Source organism: Muntiacus reevesi, chromosome 13 (genome assembly GCF_963930625.1).
Source record: "Muntiacus reevesi chromosome 13, mMunRee1.1, whole genome shotgun sequence".
Lineage (NCBI taxonomy): Eukaryota > Metazoa > Chordata > Mammalia > Artiodactyla > Cervidae > Muntiacus > Muntiacus reevesi.
In genome coordinates this window covers 59816649-59839489 of record NC_089261.1, presented here as the reverse complement: position 1 = coordinate 59839489, position 22841 = coordinate 59816649, and the positions used below count along the sequence as shown (strand labels likewise).

The window sequence follows — 22841 nt, the reverse complement described above, 5'->3', positions numbered from 1 at the left end:
CAAATAAATAAATATTTAAAAGGGCAGACATTATTTTATAGATTTTTCAAAAAAACTAGAAGTTCAGAGAGAGAAAGCAATTGCCCAGTGTCACAGAGTCAGCAAATAGAAGCTTCACAGCTTTATCTGTTTTGTTTGCTGCCTGGGAGAGACAGATAGCCTCCTCCTGACAGGTTCAGATTTCTTCTAGGACTTGAGGCTTTCCAAAATGCGACTTCTTATGTACCCAATCCCATTTCTTTCCGTGAGTCATACCTTCGATGTTGCTTTAATGAGGTCTGTCTCCTCTTCCTACTCCTCAAAGGCACAGTACTCATGTGTGTTCTAGCTTGTCCCCATCAGGAACAGTTCAATCCTCCTCATGCGTGAACAGTTTCTTATGACTTTATCTCATATCCTCCTTGGCTTTCTATAGCACAGGCTACTTTTACCACACCTTGTGATTCTGTTTTTCAGTTATCTCATGTTTGTGTTTTATTTCCACAACAAGACTGTAAAGTCTGCTGGGGAGAAAGTCATGTGCTTCTTCTTTTTTTTTTTTTTTATAGTCCTGGCACAATTCCAAGCCCAGTTCAATGTACTACTAATCACAAACACACGTTTGATAGATACTCTTGGCAAAATTAATGAATAGTTCCTCTCTATCTGGGCCCTGCCCCCAGGGCCACCTGTTTCACAGGTCGGATCCTGACTTCACTCGAGAAATGCTCAATATTCTAGAGAAAACAAGGCATACCGACAAGTAAGACAGTATTTTAATTTTTAGGAAACCAGGCTAAATCTGCAATAGTCCTTTCGTTGTCAAGGACAAACCAGTCTTGGCCAGATCGTCATGACCTTGTGAGGTGTACCTGTTTGAGATGCTCGCTGAGGGCAATTCTCAGGCTGCCGTTCCTTCGGTTTAACATCTCACAAGTCATAAGGGTGTAGAAGATCGCCGTGCACACCAGAGGCATGCAGAAGTAGAACCCGAACAGCCACCAGTCCTTGACATCCTGATAGAACTGGAAAGAGGAGAGGAGGGAGAGAGGAGGAAGAGTGTTAGAAGGAAAGTTCACTGCGCTGTGCCTCTGGGGGCTTCATGCTTACAGCTGTTTGTATATTCATGCTCGCTGCTTGCAGTAATGGGCTTGGAGGTCGTGCTCAAAACTCAACTAAACTGGGAACCCCGAACGTGTAGTTTCTGGTTTAGCTGTGTGTTGTGCGCTGTGGGTTGCTTTTTATAACAGCACACAAAGAAACTACATTAGTATTATTCTGACAGTACTATTCACAATAGCCAAGACAACAGCAACCTAAATGTCTATTGACAGATGAATGTGGTGTACATATATATATACACACACACACTGTACACATATATATATACACACACCATATACAGAGACAATATACACCATATATATACACACACACCATATATGTATATATACGTATATAATGGAATATTACTCAGCCATAAAAAGAATGAAATAATGCCATTTGCAGCAACAGGATGGACCTAGAGATTATCATACCAAGTGAAGAAATTTAGACAGAGAAAGACAAATAACATATGATATCAGTTATATGTGGAATCTAAAATATGGCACAAATGAACTTATCTATGAAACAGAAACAGATGCACAGACATAGCGAACAGGCTTGTGGTTACCAAGTGGGAGGCAGGGTGGGAGAGGGATGGATTGGAAGTTTTGGATTAACAACTGCAAACTATTATATATAGGATGGATAAACAACGAGGTCCTGCTGTATGGCACAGGGAACTATAGTCAGTATCCTTTCATAAGTCATAATGGAAAAGAATGTGAAAAAGAAAATATGTAACAGAGTAACTTTGCTATATAGCAGAAATTAACATTGTAAATCAGCTACAATAAAATAAGTTTAAAATTATCCAAGTTATTAAATAATTTTAATAATTATTAACAATTATTAATATTTTTAATAAATCGAAGTTGGTTTGAATTACACAGTGGGAGAACCCTCATCAATAAAAGGAATTCCCTTTCGAAGCTCATAAAATATGCTTCTGAGACATACAGAATCTGTATCTCTATTGGTGATTCTCAGCGTTCTGCTAGCGCCTGGTTTACTTCTGACTGCTGTGGGGAAAGTGTACTTAATGTGCCTGTCCTGCTTGGAAAGAGCGGAGGTTATGAATGGCTTATCTGTGGAGCTCTGGTTACTGGGAGTTAACCCTTTGTCTGGTATGTCTGCTATGCGACCTCAGCCAGCCAGTGTGAGCCATCAATAACCATGTCTTTCCTCTCTCTCTTAATGCTTACCACCTGGAGACTATTGAGGCAGAGCAGCTTATCTGAAGGCATGTTGAACCTGATCTCCATGTGGACAGGATTTGTAAACACCAGGATTACTCAGTTTTATGTCTTTTTAAAGGAGAAAATGTAATACCCAATAAAAATGGAAATTAGAAAATTATAGCTAAATTCTTCCTCCCACTAAATTAATCACCAACTTGGGAAGAACGCTTTTCCTTTCCTAATGCTGTTTCTCCAGATAGTTTATTTACTAAGGATAATGCAGCCTCCTGCAATATCTCAGTTCCCACAGTAAAAAATAATCACACTGCTCTGTGAAAAACTGGAGAGTTTCTGAATATAGAAAGAGGCCCAGTAGGCTGCATTTATAACATGTCTATTAAAATATGCTATAAATGGTTCCTGAGGAAAAAAAGTTCTGGGCAGGGGTTCATAACTATTTTTGTCAGGGACCCCTTTGGATTTCTGGTGACGACTATAATTCTGAGAATAATACTTAAAAAAAAATTATTTTATTTTAGAGTATAGCCAATTAACAATTTTGTGATAGTTTCAGGTGAACAATGAAGGGACTCAGCCATACTTAAAAATGTATCCATTCTCCCCCAAACTCCCCTCCCATCCAGGCAGCCACATAACATTGAACAGAGTTCCCTGTGCTATATAGTAGGTCCTTGCTGGTTATCCATTTTAAAAATAGCAGTGTGTACATGTTGATCCCAAATTCCCTAACTATCTCTTTGCCATATTCTTCCCCCCTGGCAACCATAAATTTGTTGAGAATAATGCTTTAAAATGCATGAAATAAAATATATACCATTACAATGGAAACAAATTACATTAAAAAATAGCTATAAAAATATGAAAAATAAAATTCTAATATCACAATATAAGGGTTTATTAACAAATTAAATGACAGATCTAATGAATTCTATCAGAATGTGGAACCAATGATGAATGTAAATGACATTTCCAGATTATATGTTATATAGTATGAAAATGTCTGTTATTTCCATTTAGTGGGAAAAAACCCAACATGGTACTGTTAAACACTACTGTGATTTGTTGCCTACATCCACATTAATTAGAAGGAAATGATAAATTTCAGTTAGAAATTAGTGAAAATAAACATGTAATTTCCTTTTCCTTCAAGTTCACAGACCACTGAATTGTAGCCTCAGGTTAAGTACAGAATCTCAAAGGAGTTGGCTTATTCAAATCTGTTTATACAAATATTTTCCTATTCACATCACACTGTAGAAAGATTTTAGTACTGAACTTAAAACACAAACAAAAAAATCAGAAGAACTCTTCATTTAAGTACCACGCACACACTCCTTGAAGAAGCCCCTTCCTTTGTCCCCCCTCCTGCCGGGTGGCCCAGTGGTGGGCTGTGACTGCCCAGAGCAGCTGTGGGGGGCCTGGGAGTTGGCCCTTGCTGGAGGAGACTGGATGGAGTCCCCTGCCCCTTCCGAGGCAGAGGACAGTCCAGAACGGGATCACACATTTCTTTCGAACTGATGTCATCGACAAGGATACAGAGGGACCTCCCTCCAGTCTTGTGAGTCCTCAGCCACTTCAGTCGTGGATGACTCTTTGTGACCCCATGGACTGTAGCCTGCCAGGCTCCTCTGTCCATGGGGATTCTCCAAGCAAGAATACTGGAGTGGGTTGCTGTGCCCACTCCGGGGCATCTTTCCCACCCAGGGATCGAACCGGCATCCCTTATGTCTCCTGCATTGGCAGATGGGTTCTTCACCACTAACACCACCTGGGAAGCCCCTCCCTCCAGTCTAGCTTAGAGCAAAGCTGAGAAGGAAAGACTGGAAAAAGAAGGGGAATCAAATTAGAAAAAGAGACCAGGGGGAAAGAGAAGCCTAAAACCTTAGACTTGAAAAGAAACCTACAAAATCATCAGTGCATGGGACTTCCTGGCAGTCCAGTGGTTAAGAATTGGTGCTTCCAATGCAGGAGGTGCTGGCTGGATCTGTAATCAGGAAACTAAGATCCTGCAGGCTGAGCCAGCAAGGAAGCCACGTGGCACTGGGGGTAAAGAACCTGCCTGCCAGTGCAGTAGCTGTGAGAGACGTGGGCTTGATCCCTTAGTTGGGAAGGTCCCCTAGGGGAGGAACTGGCAACCTGCTCCAGTATTCTTGCCTGGAGATTCCCAAGGACAGAGGAACCTGGCAGGCTTCAAGTTCATGGGCTCACAAAGAGTTGGAAGTGACTGAAGCAACTTAGTATGCTAAGATCCTGCATGCTGAGGGGTGTGACCAAAAAACTATCAGTTCAAACTCAGTACTCTTTATGCAACCCTCCAGGCACCCCTGCCCCTGCCTGAAGGGCAGCCACTCAGCTTCATTGCTAACAAGGAGATGCTTTCTTCTGAAGAAACCTATTTCCTTTTATCCAGCAAGAACCATCAATAAGTTCCTTATTACACTGAGCCTTTTTTCTAACGCTTCAGTTAGAGGTATCCAGATCACTCATTCACACTGCCCAAATTCTGAGAATACACAGAAGAACTATACAAAAAATATCTTCATGACCCAGATAACCATGATGGTGTGATCACTGGACTGCAGCCAGACATTCTGGAATGTGAAGTCAAGTGGGCCTTAGGAAGCATCACTACACATAAAGCTAGTGGAGATGATAGGATTCCAGTTGAGCTATTTCAAATCCTAAAAGATGATGCTGTTAAAGTGCTATACTCAATATGCCAGCAAATTTGGAAAACTCAACAGTGGCCACAAAACTAGAAAAGGTAAGTTTTCATTCCAATCCAAAGAAAGGCAATGCCAAACAATGTTCAAACTACTGCACAATTGCACCCATCTCACACACTAGCAAAGTAATGCTCAACATTGTAAAAGTCAGGCTTCAATAGTATGCGAACTGTGAACTTCCAGATGTTCAAGCTAGATTTAGAAAAGGCAGCAGAATCAGAGATCAAATTGCCAACATCTGTCAGATCATCGAGAAAGCAAGAGACTTCCAGAAAAACATCTATTTCTGCTTTATTGACTACACCAAAGCCTTTGACTGTGTGGATCACAACAAACTGGAAAATTCTTCAAGAGATGGGAATACCAGACCATCTGACCTGCCTCCTGAGAAATCTGTATGCAGGTCAAGAAGCAACAGTTAGAACTGGACATGGAACAATAGACTGGTTCCAAATTGGGAAAGGAGTACATCAAGGCTGTATGTTATGACTCTGCTTATTTGACTTATATGTAGAGTACACCATGTGAAATGCTGGGCTGGATGAAGCACAAGATGGAATCAAGATTAACAGGAATAATATCAATAACCTCAGATAGCAGATGACACCATCCCTATGGCAGAAAGTGAAGAACTAAAGAGTCCTTGTTGAAAGTGAAAGAGAAAATTGAAAAAGTTGACTTAAAACTCAACATTCAGAACACTAAGATCATGTCATCTGATCCCATTACTTCATGGCAAATAGATGGGGAAACAATGGAAGCAGTGTCAGACTTTATTTTTGGGGGTTCCAAAATCACTGCAGATGGTGACTGCAGCCATGAAATTAAAAGATGCTTGCTCCTTGGAAGAAAAGCTGTGACCAACCTAGACAGCATATTAAAAAGCAGGGATATTACTTTGCCAACAAAGGTCCATCTAGTCAAAGCTATGGTTTTTCCAGTAGTCATGTATGGATGTGAGAGTTGGACTATAAAGAAAGCTGAGCACCAAAGAATTGATGCTCTTGAACTGTGGTGTTGGAGAAGACTCTTGAGAGTCCCTTGGACTGCAAGGAGATCCAACCAGTCCATCCTAAAGGAGATCAGTCCTGGGTGTTCATTGGAAGGATTGATGCTGAAACTGAAACTCCAATACTTTGGGCACCTGATGTGAAGAACTGACTCATTGGAAAAGACCCTGATGCTGGGAGGCATCAGGAGGAGAAGGCAGGAGGAGAAGGGGACGACAGAGGATGAGATGGTTGGATGGCATCACTGACTTGATGGACATGAGTTTGAACAAGCTCTGGGAGTTGGTGATGGACAGGGAAGCCTGGTGTGCTGCAGTCCATGGGGTCGCAAAGAGTCGGACATGACTGAGCAACTGAACTGAACTGAATTGAAATTCTGAGCACTTCCTACCACTTTATTTTTCACTGTGGATGTTGACTTAGGAAAAAAAGTCAGTAGATGAGCAGAAAACTTTAATTTTTAAAGTTGCCAATTTGGCTGTGTTCAGGAACACTTTTAATTTTAAAACAAGAATTTCCAAGCAGGGTAACTGGTCAACCATAAGACCACTAATTTTTGTGAATTTTCCAAGGTAGAAAACATACCATAAGTTGTCTGTAAATGATTAAAGGTGGAAGCAGAATTTGTGAAACTTACATCAAAGGACTGAATTATGCTGATTTAAGAGAAATAGAAATAGTTACTGTTGGTTTTTCTCCTTGGTCTACATGGGACTAGTTTTGCAGAGGAAATATGCATTTGAAATGTTTCCTTACATGCTAGGCTATGTAATTAAGCTGTTCATAAAAATTAATGTTGTCAGGTATAATAAACCACAACTGAATTTGTTACTCTAAAATGCTTTTTAAAAAAGTTCTGAAAATTTATATTATATCATTTTAGAATCTGTACTAAGATAAGCACACATGAGAATGACTTCCTACTTTCAACTAGTACATCTATCTTTTAAAAAACATAAGAGAAACATGCATTTCCCAAAGCAGCATCAAATAAGTATCAGCGTGTCTGTCAGAGGGAAATTGTTATGCTGTATTCCTTATTCTCAAAACAAATTGCACTACCTGTATACACAACAATCTCTCTTAGTTTGTTTCAGAATTCTGAGTTGTTTGGCACAGAGCAACAGTTGTGTCTACAGTCACAAAAGGGAAAACAGAACAGACGTTCTAGTCAAGAAGCCAAGCCCTGGTTTAACATCTACTTTTCATGCAATTGAATAATATGGTAAGTCTCCTACATATGAATGAATTACATTCTACAAGAGCGTTCATAAATCCAGTTTGTTCATTAGCCCAACAAAATCAGCCTAGGTACCGAACTAACACAATAAGTTATATAGTACTGGACTGTAATAGGTTTATTGTCCTTTTCACACAAATAATACATAAAAACAACAAATGATATATAAAAAACAAATATAAAGAAAATGTTTTTAATCTTACAGTGTAGTATCTTGGAAAAGCACAGTAGTACAGTGTGACAGCTGGCATACAGGCCCATGTTCACATCTCTGGAAGTTCACAACTTGAAGGCTCATTTGTAGGAACTTACTGAATTTGACTGAACTAACAGAGTAAACCAGGCTTCCCTGGTGGTTCAGAGAGTAAAAATTGCACCTGCAATGCAGGAGTCCTGGGTTCGATCCCTGGGTTGGGAAGATTCCGTGGAGAAGGGAATGCTACCCACTCTAGTATTCTTGCTTGGAAAACCCCATGGACAGAGGAGCCTGGCGGGCTATCGTCCACGGGGTTGCAGAGAGGCAGCTATGACTGAGTGACTCAGCACACACAGCACACAGCACAGTCAGTCACACTCGGCACTGTAGTGACATCAAGTCTTGGTGATGGTAAGCGACGGCCTCTCCCACTCCCCACTTAATTTCCTTTAGACTATTCATACCTCCATGAATCTTGACGTGGCATTGAGCATACAGGTTCTGTGCTGCGCACCCTTGTATTCAAAAGGTACCATGACGAAGCCGATGGCTTCAGGGATGGCCAAGATAAAAGAAAGGATCCAGATGGAGACAATCTCAATGGCTGTGACCAAGGGAATCCCAATTCCCTGAACACGACTCCAGGAGGCAACTGCTCTGTACCTGGGAAAAAAGAAAGAGGAGAGTGACGGAACCAAGTTGTTAGGAAATTTTGTTATTTCAATTCAATAAAAATTCTGTTAATAAATGTTGGAAAATCCTTCCACTGGCCACTGACCAAGACTTTTTAGGAATTTTCTGTGTGTGAAAAACAGTTGGGACCATTAAAAGTTCCACTCGTTTGGGGGTTCAACTGGCTGGCAGGCCTGCGTCTGAGATCTTCACTTGGGGTTTAGTGAAATCTCGTGAGAGTTTAGCATGTGGTCACTAAGATAAGCGTGCTATGTTTTTTAAGCTGTGGGAAAAATTGAGTAGTGAAAACTGCTGGTACTTATGGTAATATCTCATTTCTGTTTCTATATTTAAAAAAAACTTGAAATATTATATATGAAGTGGATCTAGATATCTTTAAGTGAATCATGACCATAGATATTCCATTGTTTTCTCCCTTCTTCGACCTCCAAATTATGGTTACAGTGGGTGGCCATTTTAGTAAATAAATATTTCTAATCATTACACTTTAGTGTAGTCAATGAAGCAGAAGTAGATGTTTTTCTGGAATTCTCTTGCTTTTTTGATGAGACAACGGGTGTTGGCAATTTGATCTCTGGTTCCTCTGCCTTTTCTAAATCCAGTTTGAACACCTGGAAGTTCTTAGTTCATGTATGTTGAAGCCTTGCTAGGGGAATTTTGAGATTACTTTGCTAGCATGTGAAATGAGTGCAATTATGCGGTAGTTTGAACATTCTTTGGCATTGCCTTTCTTTGGAATTGGAATGAAAACTGACCTTTTCCAGTCCTGTGGCCACTGCCGAGTTTTCCAAATTTGCTGGCATACTGAGTGCAGCACTTTAACAGCATCATCTTTTAGGATTTGAAATATCTCAGTTGGAATTCCATCACCTCCACTAGCTTTGTTTGTAGTGATGCTTCCTAAGGCCCACTTGACTTTGCACTCCAAGATGTCTGGCTGTAGGTGGGTGATCACACTGTCGTGGCTATCTAGGTCATTAAGATCTTTTTTATATAGTTCTTCTGTGTATTCTTGTCACCTCTTCTTAACATTTTCTGCTTTTGTTAGGTCCATACTGTTTTTGTCTTTTATTGTGCCCATCTTTGCATGAAATGTTCCCTTGGTATCTCTAATTTTCTTGAAGAGATCTCTAGTCTTTCCCATTCTATTGTTTTCCTCTATTTCTTTGCATTGATCACTGAAGAAGGGTTTCTTATCTTTCCATGCTATTCTTTGGAACTTTTGGAACGGGTTCAAAATTGGGAAAGGAGTACATCAAGGCTCTACATTGTCACCCTGCTAATTTAACTTCTGTGGAGAGTACATCGAGTGAAATGCTGGGCTGGATGAAACACAAGCTGGAATCAAGATTGCTGGGAGCAATATCAATAACCTCAGATATGCAGATGACACCACCCTTATGGCAGAAAGCAAAGAGAACTAAAGAGCCTCTTGATGAAGGTGAAAGAGGAGAGTGAAGAAGCTGGTTTAAAACTCAACATTCAAAAAACTAAGACTATAGCATCTGGTCCCATCACTTCATGGCAAATAGATGGGAAAACAATGGAAACAGTGACAGACTTTATTTTCTTGGGACCCAAAATCACTGCAGATGGTGACCACAGCCACAAGATTAAAAGATTCTTGCTCCTAGGAAGAAAAGTTATGACAAACCCAGACAGCATATTAAAAATCAGAGACATTACTTTGCTGTCAAAGGTCCATATTGTGAAAGCTATGTTTTTCCAGTAATTATGTATGGATGTGAGAGTTGAACCATAAAGTGGATTGAGCACCGAAGAATTGATGTTTTTGAGCAGTGATGCTGGAGAAGACTCTTGAGAGTCCCTTGGACTGCAGGGAGATCCAACCAGTCAATCCTAAAGGAAATCAATCCTGACTTTCATCAGGACTGATGCTGAAACTGAAGCTCAATACTTTGGTCACCTGATGCGAAGAACTGACTCATTAGAAAAGACCTTGATGCTGGGAAAGATTGAATGCAGGAGGAGAAGGGGATGACAGAGGACAAGATGGTTGGATGGCATCACTCACTCAATGGACATGAGTTTGAGCAAACTCTGGGAGATGGTGAAGGACAGGGAAGCCTGGCGTGCTACAGTCCATGGAGTTGCAAAGAGTTGGACATGGTTGAGCAACTGAACAACAACAAAATCATAATACTTTAAAATGTAAAAGAATAACTATAGTTCTCCCATGTGGCCTGGTGCCAGACTATGTAAAACTGAACTAAATATACCTTGGTTCCTAATCTTTAGGGTTTATAATTTAATATAAAAAAGAATGGCTCATATAGAAGCACGGGATATAAATGTAACTGAACAATTTTGCAAACCAAAACACCAACTGGCATTAAGAAATTGTGTTTGCCTTACTTCTTACCTTAATATTTTATGATAATAATCACATTTAAATGTTAAGTATAAAGAAAGTTTGGTTTTAGAAACTCTGCTCTTTGACCTGTTGTGATGGTATGGTGCTGCTTTCAGATTTACAGTTAAGAAAGGATCTGGGATGTGGTACAGTATTTTTGTGGCTTCATTCTCGAAATTTTTGCTGCTGTTGTAATGGAAAGGAAACATTCTCTTTTTATAGCTTTCATTAGATACTGCCAAAAGAAAGCTGTGAAACAGACCAAGGCATTGGAGACAGGTGCACATGGGTTTGCAGGCCAGGCAACTTAACTGGAAGGATTAGTCAGCAACACCCAGGCAAGATACAAAATACTCATCACCACTGAAATGAGCCCTTCATCACTTACAGTTAGTGTTCTGTCTCAGTACATCTAGAAAGTACATGTGTGAAAACATAACTCCTAGGAATTATGCTACCTTGTTCTTCACTATAGATTAGAACCTATAGTTTTGGTACACACAATGATGCCACGTGACATATACATAGCTCAATTTGCTGGAGAAATGTTTTGCAAAAGACTTTTAGGGCAAATAAGATTGGTGTATAGTGAGACTCTCTGAAAAAGTTGAGACTAGTCCACAATGGAATAAAATACAGCTATGCAAACAGACCAAGAAAATCCTTTTACGATATAGCCAACGTTACATTTTAAAATTTATGGCTATTACCAGTGGAGTAAAGACTGCAATATATTTTGATTTCTACTTCTGTTGATTTTGCTGCCTTATTAGACTGGCAGGCTGATGTCCAGTAAAAGCTAAAAGGAATGGAGACGGGATGTCTATATCCCCAGGCTGCTGATAAATTTTATCTATTTCTTCTCCCTTTTTCTTATCAGGAAAGGTGATGTAAATAAAACCCTTTATCTCTTAAGAGAGTCAGAAAGCCAGATTTCTTAGGCAGGATTGGAGATGGAAGGTGGTTTAGTAAGAAAATGTGGTCTACATGTTCTAATGATGAATATATTCACAGAGCAGCTTCATTTTGTAATGTGCCAGTGAGTTCCCAGAATATTACAGATCTATAATCCAATGTAAAGTCAACATTTAAAAATAAGTAGAAGTAAGTTTTCGTATCTAGTTGAGCGAATGATTCATAATCAGTCTGCTCCTTCCTTAACCTGCAGGACTGAGAACTAGAATGTTTTCCATTTTTAATCACACTGATCTTGTTTCCTGAGAAAACAAAAGCAATTACAAATAATCATTTGTGATGATAGAGTTAGAGAAAGATGTGGACAATAAGAAATACTGGATGTTCCAAAAATGATTTCTATCTGAAGAGAAAAACATAACACATAACAGTAATCTCATCTATTCTCATGGCTTTAGTATCATTTAAACTATATGCTGATAATTAATTCTCAGATTTGTAACTCTAACTTAGAACTGCACCTCTAACTCTAGAATTGTATATCCACCTACCTGCTTGGGATCTCCACTTGGATATCTAACAGGCAGTGAAACTCACCCAAACCAGGCTCCTGGCTTTCTTCCTTGCCCCTTTCCTTGCCCTCTCTCCAGTTTTTACCATCTCAGACCCACAAACCTTGAACTTAACCTTCACTCCTCTTTTTATCTTCCACTGCATATCCAGTTTTATTTTAAAATTAAATTTATTGGAGTATAGTTGCTTGCTGGAAACAGTGACAGACTTTATTTTCTTGGGCTCCAAAAGCACTGCAGATGGTGATGGCAGCCATGAAATTAAAAGAAGCCTGCTCCTTGGAAGAAAAGCTATGACCAGCCTAGACAGCCTATTAAAAAGCAGAGACATTACTTTGCCAACAAAGGTCCATCTAGTCAAAGCTATGGCTTTTCCAGTGGTCATGTATGAATGACTATATGTATGTATGTATGTATGCATCATATATGTATGGATGAGAGTTGGACTATAAAAAAAGCTGAGTGCCGAAGAATTGATGCTTTTGAGCTGTGGGGTTGGAGAAGACTCTTGAGAGTCCCTCGGACTGCAAGGAGATCAAACAAGTCAATTCTGAAGGAAATCAGTCCTGAATATTCATTGGAAGGACTGATGCTGAAGCTGAAACTCCAATACTTTGGCCACCTGATGCAAAGAACTGACTCATGAAAAGACCCTGATGCTGAGAAAGAATGAAGGCAAGAGGAGAAGGGGATGACAGAGGATGAGATGGCTGGATGGCATCAGTGACTTGATGGACATGAGTTTGAGTAAGCTCTGGGAGCTGGTGATGGACAGGGAGGCCTGGCGTGCTGCAGTCCATGGGGACACGACTGAACGAGCTGACAGTTGCTTTACAATGCTGTGTTAGTTTCTGCTTTACAGCATGGTAAATCAGCTGTAGGTAAACATACATCCCCTCTTTTTCGGATTTCCTCCCCATTTAAGTCACACAGAGCACTGAGTAGAGCTCCCCGTGCTACATGGTCAGTTCCCATTCAGTCCAGTTGCTCAGTCGTGTCCGACTCTTTGCGACCCCATGAACCGCAGCACGCCAGGCCTCCCTGTCCATCACCAACTCCTGGAGTCTACTAAAACTCATGTCCATTGAGTCGGTGATGCCATCCAGCCATCTCTTCCTCTGTCATCCCCTTCTCCTCCTGCCCCCAATCTCTCCCAGCATCAGGGTCTTTTCCAAAGAGTCAGCTCTTCGCATGAGATGACCAAAGTATTGGAGTTTCAGCTTCAGCATCAGTCCTTCCAGTGAACACCCAGGACTAATCTCCCTTAGGATGGACTGGTTGGATCTCCTTGCAGTCCAAGGGACTCTCAAGAGTCTTCTCCAACACCACAGTTCAAAAGCATCAATTCTTCGGCACTCAGCTTTCTTTATAGTCCAACTTTCACATCCATACATGACTACTGGAAAAACCACAGCCTTGACTAGACGGACCTTTGTTGGCAAAGTAATGTCTCTGTTTTTTAATATGCTGTCTAGGTTGGTCATAACTTTCCTGCCAAGGAGTGTCTTTAAATTTCATGGCTGCAATCACCATCTGCAGTGATTCTGGAGCCCCCCAAAATAAAGTCTGCCACTGTATCCACTGTTTCCCCATCTATTTCCCATGAAGTGATGGGACCAGATGCCATGACCTTAGTTTTCTGAATGTTGAGCTTTAAGCCAACTTTTGCACTCTCCTCTTTCACTTTCATCAAGAGGCTCTTTAGTTCTTCACTTTCTGCCAAAAGTTATCTATTTTATATCATTAGTTATCTATTTTACACATAGTATCAATAGTGTATAAATGTCAATCCCAAACTCCCAATTCATCTCACCCCCAACATTTAGTTCTCTAGTAAACATTGCAAACTTGTCCTGCAAAATATATTCAGAAGTAACCATTTCTCACCGTTTTGCCAGTTACCATTCACTTAGATGATTGTAATAACTTCCTAACTGATCTCCCTGTGTCCCCTTTGCCCTCCTGTGGTCTGCCCTAAATACAGGAACCAGAGGAACCTGTTAAAATGCAGGTCCATCATGTCACCCTTCTGCTCAAATCCCCTGGTGGTTCCTATGGCAACAGGAATGCCTGCAGGTGTCCGTAGACTGGCCTCTTCACTTCCCTCTGGTCTTCACACAATGGTGTCTTCTAACAGAGGCTTTCCCTCAACACCCTATTTGAACTGCCAGCTTCCCCTGCAGACCCCCCTGTCCCAGTCAGCCTGATGATTTTTCTCCATAGGACTTATTACTAGGGGACCAATCAAATTCTGGGTTGGCCACAAAGTTTGTTCAGGTTTTTCTATGAGATGTTACAGAAAAACCCAAACAAACACTTTTGCCAGCAACCCAATATTTTACTTATTTATTTTGCTTACTCTCTCTGTCTACTTCTTCCTTAAGAATATAATCTCTTTAGGACAGACATCTTGTGTGTTGGTCACAAGACCTACATCAGTAGATGCCAAATAAATACCTGTTGAATTAAGCATCTTTGTTTGTTTCCTTACCATGCATTTGGCTTTACTGGGCAAAGCCAATTTACAATCCCAAAGTGTTCTTATTTTTCAAGTCAGACTTGAATTAGGCAACAGATAAACAGCTAATACTGTTAGAATCCTAAAATGAAATAATTTAAAACCAAGAGGGAACTCTGGGCTGATCTTCCTCCCTTTGTGCTCTGGTTGGGAACCTGTTCTGACCTTTCTTTCTTTGTGTTCTGGGTGTGGAAGCAAGTCCTCTGCCTGGCCATCAGTGAGTATGGGGCGCCTGGCCTAGGGCTCTGGTCTGCCAAGTTCCAGGGCAGTCTTTTCCCATGACCCCACCTTGAACCCTGTCATGTGGCATGCAAAATAAAAGAATAAATTACATGTTATATTTATGTAAAATATGTGTGCTACTGTGTATGTCTATAAATAGTTATTATACATGTTTTCAAGGCTAGAGTTATTTAATACATGTTTTTGAATCTTTATGATCTGGGAAATAAAAGTAAATATTATTTAATGAACAATGTAAAAGAAAACTTAAATTCAAAGGATCACTTCAGCAAAATCTATTTTCATTTCTCCTTATCCTTTGCCCATTTCTGTTCTCATAAGTATGATCTGAATATATATTATAATCTTGTCAATTTTGCTACAGATTTGTATTCACTTTTTAATGTTTCTACACAGGAATGGCATTTATTAATTTTATGGCTACACAGTATAACAAGATATTGATAAAATTTACCTAAATCTTCCTCCTATGATTACATTATTTCCAGTGTTCCAAGGCTGTAAAAAACATGTCTATAACTATGTTTGCATATACAGGTTTTTTGAGTGATTTTCCTGGGTTAATAATCTTAACTGAGGTGACTGAATCAAAGGAATGAAAAAATAACTTAAGTACGTTTAAAAATGTTTCTACTAAGTGCCTGCCAATGCTTCCCTTCATTAGAATTTATTTTTCTTCAATTTTGCCACTTTCATAAGGCAAAATAGCACTTACATCTTTATGTGCATCATTAATTAGCAACAAATATGACTATTTGTAACACTTTTTTATGATTTGTGTCTCCTATGTGATTGGCAAACTAATTGCCATGCAGAGGTTTGGGGGCAACACAGCAGCAGAAAGAATGTTACAGAGAAGCCAGGTGAGATGGATTAAAAGATAGTTGCAGAAGAATGAATAATGCCATTTGAAGCAACATGGATGGACCCAGAGATTACCATCCTCAGTGAAGTCAGAGAAAAACAAATATTGTATGATGTGATTTACATATTGAATCTAAAGATAATGATACAAATGACTTTATATAAAGACAGAAACAGACTCGCAGACAAAGAAAACAAATTTATGGTTATCAAAGGGGAAGGGGGGAGGGATAATTTAGTAGGAGTTTGGGATTGGCAGTTATACACTACTATATATAAAATAGATACACAGCAAGGGAACTACTCTTGAATATGGCACAGGGAGCCATATTCAATATCATATAATGACATATAATGGAAAAAATCTGAAAAAGAATAATGCTTACATATGTAAAACTGAATTACCTTGCTATACACCAGAAACTAACACAATGTTATAAATCAACTATACTTTAACAACAAAAAGAAAAAATAAATCAATAAAATTAAAAAACAAAAAGACAGTTGCAGATATGTATATATATATATTATTCAATTTTTATTGGAGTATAATTCCTTTACAATGTTTTGTTAGTTACTATTGTACAGCAAAGTGAATTAGCTATATGCATATATATATCTCCACTCTTTTTTGGATCATCACAGAGCACTGAGTTGAGTTCCATGTGCTATACAGCATGTTCTCACTAGTTATCTATTTTATACATAGTATCAATAGTGTATAATGTCAATCCCAATCTCCCAACTCATCCCATCCCTCCATCCCCTCCTCCTTGGCGTCCATACATTTGTTTTCTGCTTCTGTGTCTCTTATTTCAGCTTTGTAAATAGGCTTATCTGTGTTGTACAGAGTGAAGCAAGTCAGAAAGAAAAAAACAAATATTGTATATTAATGAATACATGTGGAATCTAGCTGCAGATATTTGGACACTTCTTTGGTGGGGTGTGTCGTCTGGACTGGTCTGTGGCTGCTTGGACCAGTTGAGCACAGCTGGAATCAAGCTTTTTCAGTTTCACACCTGTCCCCTCCACGGAGCAGCAGGTTGTACCCTGGAGCTCCGAGCTGGCTGGAGCAGTGTTGAGCAGCCCTGGGCTGGTGGAGAGGGAGATGCGCTCTGCTGAGCTCACGTGTCTAGTTGTTCTTATCAAAGGGCCAGTCATGTGAGTCTTGGAACCATGAAACAAGCTCAGGAGCCACCTGAAATCCACCAGGAGACCCCAGTCAGAGTAACAAGAAGTGGAAGACCTGCCCCAATTTCTGCCCCACAACACAGTCAGATTGTAAGAAAATGATGGTTGTTCTAAACCACTCAGCTTTGGGGTAGTTTCTTACCAAAGAAAAATGAGGCAGCAAGACTAACCAGTCACCTGATCTTGACAACAGAATTAAAAGAGTGAAAAACTCTGCAATGGGGAGCAGAGTCCAAAATGAGATCCTGAGCTGCAGCACACACGGTTTTTGTTGTTTAGTCATTTAGTCCCTAAGTCGTGTTCAACTCTTTGCAACCCCATGGACTGCAGCCGGCCAGGTTCCTCTCTCCATGGGGTTTCCCAGGCAAGAGTACCGAGTGGGTTGCCATTTCCTTCTCCAGGAAATATTCTTGACCCAAGAATCAAACCTACATCTGCACTGGTAGGCGGATTCTTTACGACTTCCTAGGAGTCAGCAGGGAAACCCACTACATGCAGGGTGAAAGGAAAATCAAAACACAGGAGAAGAAAAGAGACGCCAAGACCAAGTCTAAGTAAAAGTGAAGTGTTTTAGGAAGTCACTTCCATGCTTCTTGAGTTATGGTCAATCTTTGAGACTATCACAGAATCCACTGCATAACTACTTGAAAAGAGGGATGAGGAACTGACGCAAATCAATCAAAGTTGCCTTATTAATGGATCCTTGCAACTTTCCCAGGTATCTAATTACACATCATCTGGAGTAGTTGTTAAAGGAGTTTTATCTTTTTATAGCTTCCTTTCCCAGGCAGCTTTTAACTACCATTTGGAGCTGTAACCAGACCTCTTTACTGGTCTGACCCCCATCATTTCCCACTTTAAACGCAACTGTTAACCTTACAAAGAATAGCATTGAATTCCTCTTTCCAATCCCTGCCCCTCCTTTTCCCCTGAAACAAAGTAACATAGAATGCTTGCCACTTAAAGCATGTAAGAATACTTATTCAAATTATTGGTAATGGCTGGCATAAGTGATGAGCTTTCTCTGTTTTGTTTACCTTATTTAGATAAAAAAAAATCTCTAGGGAGGGGGTTTCCCTGGTGTTCCAGAAGCTGAGACTCTGCACCCCCAATGCAGGGGGCCCAGTTCTGATCCCTCATCCATCCCACATGCAGCAACTAAGACCTGGACAGCCAAATAAATAAACAAATATTAAAAAGAACAACCCCAAAACCAAACACCTAGATTGTGCAAGGTAGGCCTTTTTTTTTTTTGGATTCTGCAGTATTAGTATTCACTAAGCTATCAATGAAGTAATATATCGTATAGAGCTTGGATGAATTGTTGTTTAGTTGATAAGTGGTGTCCAACTCCTTGCAACTCCATGGACTGTAGCTCGCCAGACTCCTCTGTTCGTGGGATTATCCTGGCAAGTACACTGGAGTGGATTGCCATTTCCTTCTCCAGGGCATCTACCTGACCCAGGGATCAAACCCGCATCTCCTCCTTTTCAGGTGGATTCTTTATTACTGAGCCCAGTCACTCCCATTATTTTACCTCAAAAGCCACATATACATATATATATATATATATATATATATATAAATCACAGACTCTTCCTGGGACATAATTTGATTCAGCTCATAAAAGGAAAGCAGAGATTCTCAAATTGCAAATTGTTTCGTAACAGAATCCAATTTCCCTCTTTTTACTGTTTGCTTTTTTTTTTAAGGAAGAAATTTTCTTATTTTTAGTAGAATATAATGCAACCGAATCAAGATTCAAAGCAAATGGTATCTAATCTTCAGGAATCAAGTATGAATGATTCATTTTACAGTGTGAAAGCTTTTGAAATAAAAATGTCAAAAAAGATTCCTTCCATACAGATCTCAAAGTTGAGTCAGTACCAAGTGAAATGCAATAATTTATAAAGAAAGGACTGAGGAACACAGGATGGTGAATTGATTACCAGGGAAAAATCTGGATTAAGGCAGATTTTTGAGAAAGTGGAATTTTAAAACGGTTCATCTCCTTGATCTAAAACCGAGACTGGGGACTTCCCTGGTGGTCCAGTGGCTGAGACACCACGCCCCCAGTGCAGGGGGTCCCAGCTGGACCCCCGGTCAGGGAGCTGTATCCCAATGCCACACTCAAGTGTTCCCATGCTGAAACTAAAGATCCCTCATGTTGCAAATAAGATCTGATGAAGCCAAACAAAGTAAAATAAAAAACAAACAAAAAACTGAGAGCAAGCCTAATGAAAGAGATGCTTGGCATTCTTTTTTCTTTCTTTTTTTCAAACCAAGGACATTTTATTTGATACATAACTGAAAACTTGTGATTGAACCACTGAGTTAATTTTTCTCCCTGCACGAGTTAGGGGAGGACAGGGTATGGTTGAGGTGAACCTACACCAGAAATAGGAGTCTATGACCCAGTCCTTCCATTTCCTCCTCCCATCTTCTCCTCCCCGTTCCCTTCTTCCTCCTATCTACAGGTAGGGTAATTTTCTTTTTTCAGGGAGGGTTTATACTGGGGATACTGAAGCAATATTGTCCCCTGAGAGGGGGAAAAGCAACATGAAATAAGGAAGGAATTGGAAGTTTTTGATGACTTAGGACTTTGGGGAATCCCATTGCATGACTATTTCCCTTGTGCATTTCATTCTTCCTGGTTCCCATGTCCGTATCTTCACAACCACTGAAACTCTAAAGCAGCAGCCAGGCCTGATTCTTCATGTCTGTACCTCATATTCTTCTCTCCAATTGTTCTGTTGAACTAAATGATGACTTATGCTTCTCCATCTAGGGATAATTCATGATATGGTATATCACTGAGGAATAAGTACCCTAAAATATTTTTCAATCAAGAAAAAAATTAATTTTCATACTTTTCTTTTGTGTGTGTGTGTGTGGCTGTGACTCATGGCATGTGGGATCTTAGTTCCCTGACCAGGAATTGAACCCAACTGCCAAGAAAGTCCCAAGAAAAAATTTTATATTTTCTATATTAAGATTCATATGAACTGCAAAAGGGACCACTAAACTATAGCACATAACACTATTTAGAGCACATATAGTAAATTTTGTCACATGAAAATATACTGTAGAGATGAAAAGTTGCCTATATTTCTTATCAAACCAAGCAAATTCTTTTCTCTCCTTGGTCTCTCTTTTCATCAATCCCTCTCTTCTCAGAGGATTATACCCAGCTGCCTTCAAAAAGGTTTTACTATTTATAGGAGTCAAGCATCTTCCTTGTCTTCCTTCTCCTGCTTCTCATTCTTGTGTCATAGGCTGTTCTTTTCTGGAATTGGTTAGATGTTTCCTCAGAGGTGCAGTTTTCTTAGAACACTGAGTGTCTCTTTACTAAAACTTGTTATCATCCTAGTTTTTACCTAAAATTTGGGAAATTTTCTAAATAAAAAGTAATTTTTAAAATAAAATGTTATTTTCCCAAATTTGATGGTGCTTTTGTAAAGGCAAGTGTAGGCGTGGAAATAACTCTGAGCTGGGTATGTACATGTATTTCTCCACACAAGGCCTATATATATTTGTGTTTTAGAGCTAGAGTCATAGGAAATTAGTGTTAATATAAAATAAAAGTCATAGGAATGAGTTGGACAAATGAGAAAAATAAAATGTAAAGAATACCATGAAGTAAATAAGGAAAACTGGTCACAGATAATAAAACTAAATAAACTTTCAGAACTTTTTTCTACTTGTATTAATAGAACAACTACTAATAATATGATGAAAACCCATTAGTCTATCCCTTGACATAACTACCAGTAATATTGATCATATTACTTTCAAGAAATTTTATATTCATAAACCTACAAATTTAAATTGCATTTAACATCCCTATCCTTTTCCCTAAAATGTTGCTTTCAACATTTTCTGTAAATTATCTTGTATATGTACCTAATTTCTTTGTTCAAATTTTGGATCATTTCCATAGGATTTATTCTAAAAATTGTAATTATTGGGTCAGAAGGCAAAGGTAGGGTTTCCCAAATGGCTCAATGGATGAAAATCCATTTGGAGCAACTAAGCCTGTGAGCCACAACTACTGAGCCTGTGCTCCAGAGCTTGGGAATTGCAACTACTGAAGTCTGAGTGCCCCAGAGCCTGTGCTCAGCAAGAAGAGAAGCCTGCATACAGCAACAAAGACCTAGCACAGTCAATAAGTAAATGAATTAGAAAAAGAAGGCAAAAGCATTTGTAGGACTTTACTATCCGGAGCGGCTGTTCAAGTTTCTATCATTACCAGAGAAGTATGCTTTTCAATAAGAACTTCTCTGATTACATGAACATTATTCACATTAATGACTAATGTTAGTCATTTTAATTTTTTCTTTGGCGATTTTTATACTCATGCCTTTTAATATGAAAGTATTAAGATTTTAACTACTAATTATATGGATTCTTTAAATACCAAGAATATTAACATGCAGTTTTGCTGTAAATATATTCCCCAGATTATTGCTTTATCTGGTTTTTAATTTTATGAATGTTTGATCTTCTTTTAAAACTTTATGTCCTAAAATGCATTTATAATTTTACTCAGATTTTCTACCATCCCTTTTAGGTTTAAAAACGCTTCCTTTTCTAGAGACCAAAAAGATACTGGTTTATTTTCTTCTACTGCTTGATGGTTTGAGTTTCTGCATGATTAAGCATAGTGTTTAAGAACACACACTACTTTTTTTTTTAATTTATTTATTTGTTTTTTTTAATTAGTTGGAGGCTAATTACTTCACAACATTTCAGTGGGTTTTGTCATACATTGATATGAATCAGCCATAGAGTTACACGTATTCCCCATCCTGATCCCCCTTCCCACCTCCCTCTCCACCCGATTCCTCTGGGTCTTCCCAGTGCACCAGGCCCGAGCACTTGTCTCATGCATCCCACCTGGGCTGGTGATCTGTTTCACTATAGATAATATACATGCTGAAGAACACACACTACTTTTATTTGATCACTGCCTCCAAAAGTATGTAGCTGAGTGACTTTTATTAAGCTCTTTCAACTTCAGCTTCCTCATTTGTAAAGTGGGGATAACTATAGCACCATCACAGGTGTTATAAGGATTAAATAAAATAATTTCTGGGAAGTGTTTTTAACAGGGCCTGGTACATACTAATACTTAATAAATGGTAATAACTGTAACAACAGACTTTTTCCAAATAGGAAAAGGAGTTTGTCAAGGCTGTATATTGTCACCCTGCTTATTTAACTTATATGCAGAGTACATCATGAGAAATGCTGGGCTGGAAGAAGCACAAACTGGAATCAAGATTGCTGGGAGAAATATCAATAACCTCAGATATGCAGATGACACCACCCTTATGGCAGAAAGTGAAGAACTAAAGAGCCCCTTGATGAAAGCGAAAGAGGAGAGTGCAAAAGTTGGCTTAAAGCTCAACATTCAGAACACTAAGATCATGGCATCTGGTCCCATCACTTCATGGCAAATAGATGGAGAAACAGTGGAAACAGTGGCAGACTTTATTTTTTGGGCTTCAAAATCACTGCAGATGGTGACTGCAGCCATGAAATTTAAAGACACTTACTCCTTGGAAGAAAAGTTATGACCAAGCTAGACAGCCTATTAAAAAGCAGAGACATTACATTGTGAACAAAGGTCTTTCTAGTCAAGGCTATGGTTTTTCAGTAGTCATGTATGAATATGAGAGTTGGACTATAAAGAAAGCTGAGTGCCGAAGAGTTGATGCTTTTGAAGTGTGGTGTTGGAGAAGACTCTTGAGAGTCCCTTGGACTGCAAGGAGATGCAACCAGACCATCCTAAAGGAGATCACTCCTGGGTGTTCATTGGTAGGACTGATGTTGAAGTTGAAGCTTCAATACTTTGGCTATCTGATGTGAAGAGCTAACTCATTTGAAAAGACCCTGATGTTGGGAAAGATTGAAAGCAGGAGGAGAAGGGACGACAGAGGATGAGATGGCTGGGTGGCATCACCGACTCGATGGACATGAGTTTGAGTAAACTCCGGGAGTTTGTGATGGAC

The 22841-nt window shown here is 39.4% G+C and overlaps 1 protein-coding gene across 1 annotated transcript in view; it reads right to left on the bottom strand.

Moving 5' to 3' along the window:
- The window catches only part of EDNRA (endothelin receptor type A), a 74575-nt gene that overhangs the window by 9282 nt on the left and 42452 nt on the right, over nt 1-22841 (bottom strand). The window contains exons 4-5 of the mRNA XM_065904558.1: nt 7922-8120; nt 852-1004 (exon numbers count right to left, since the gene is read on the bottom strand). Of these exons, the coding sequence (XP_065760630.1) occupies nt 852-1004; nt 7922-8120 (352 nt within the window). The remainder of the gene's footprint in view (nt 1-851; nt 1005-7921; nt 8121-22841) is intronic.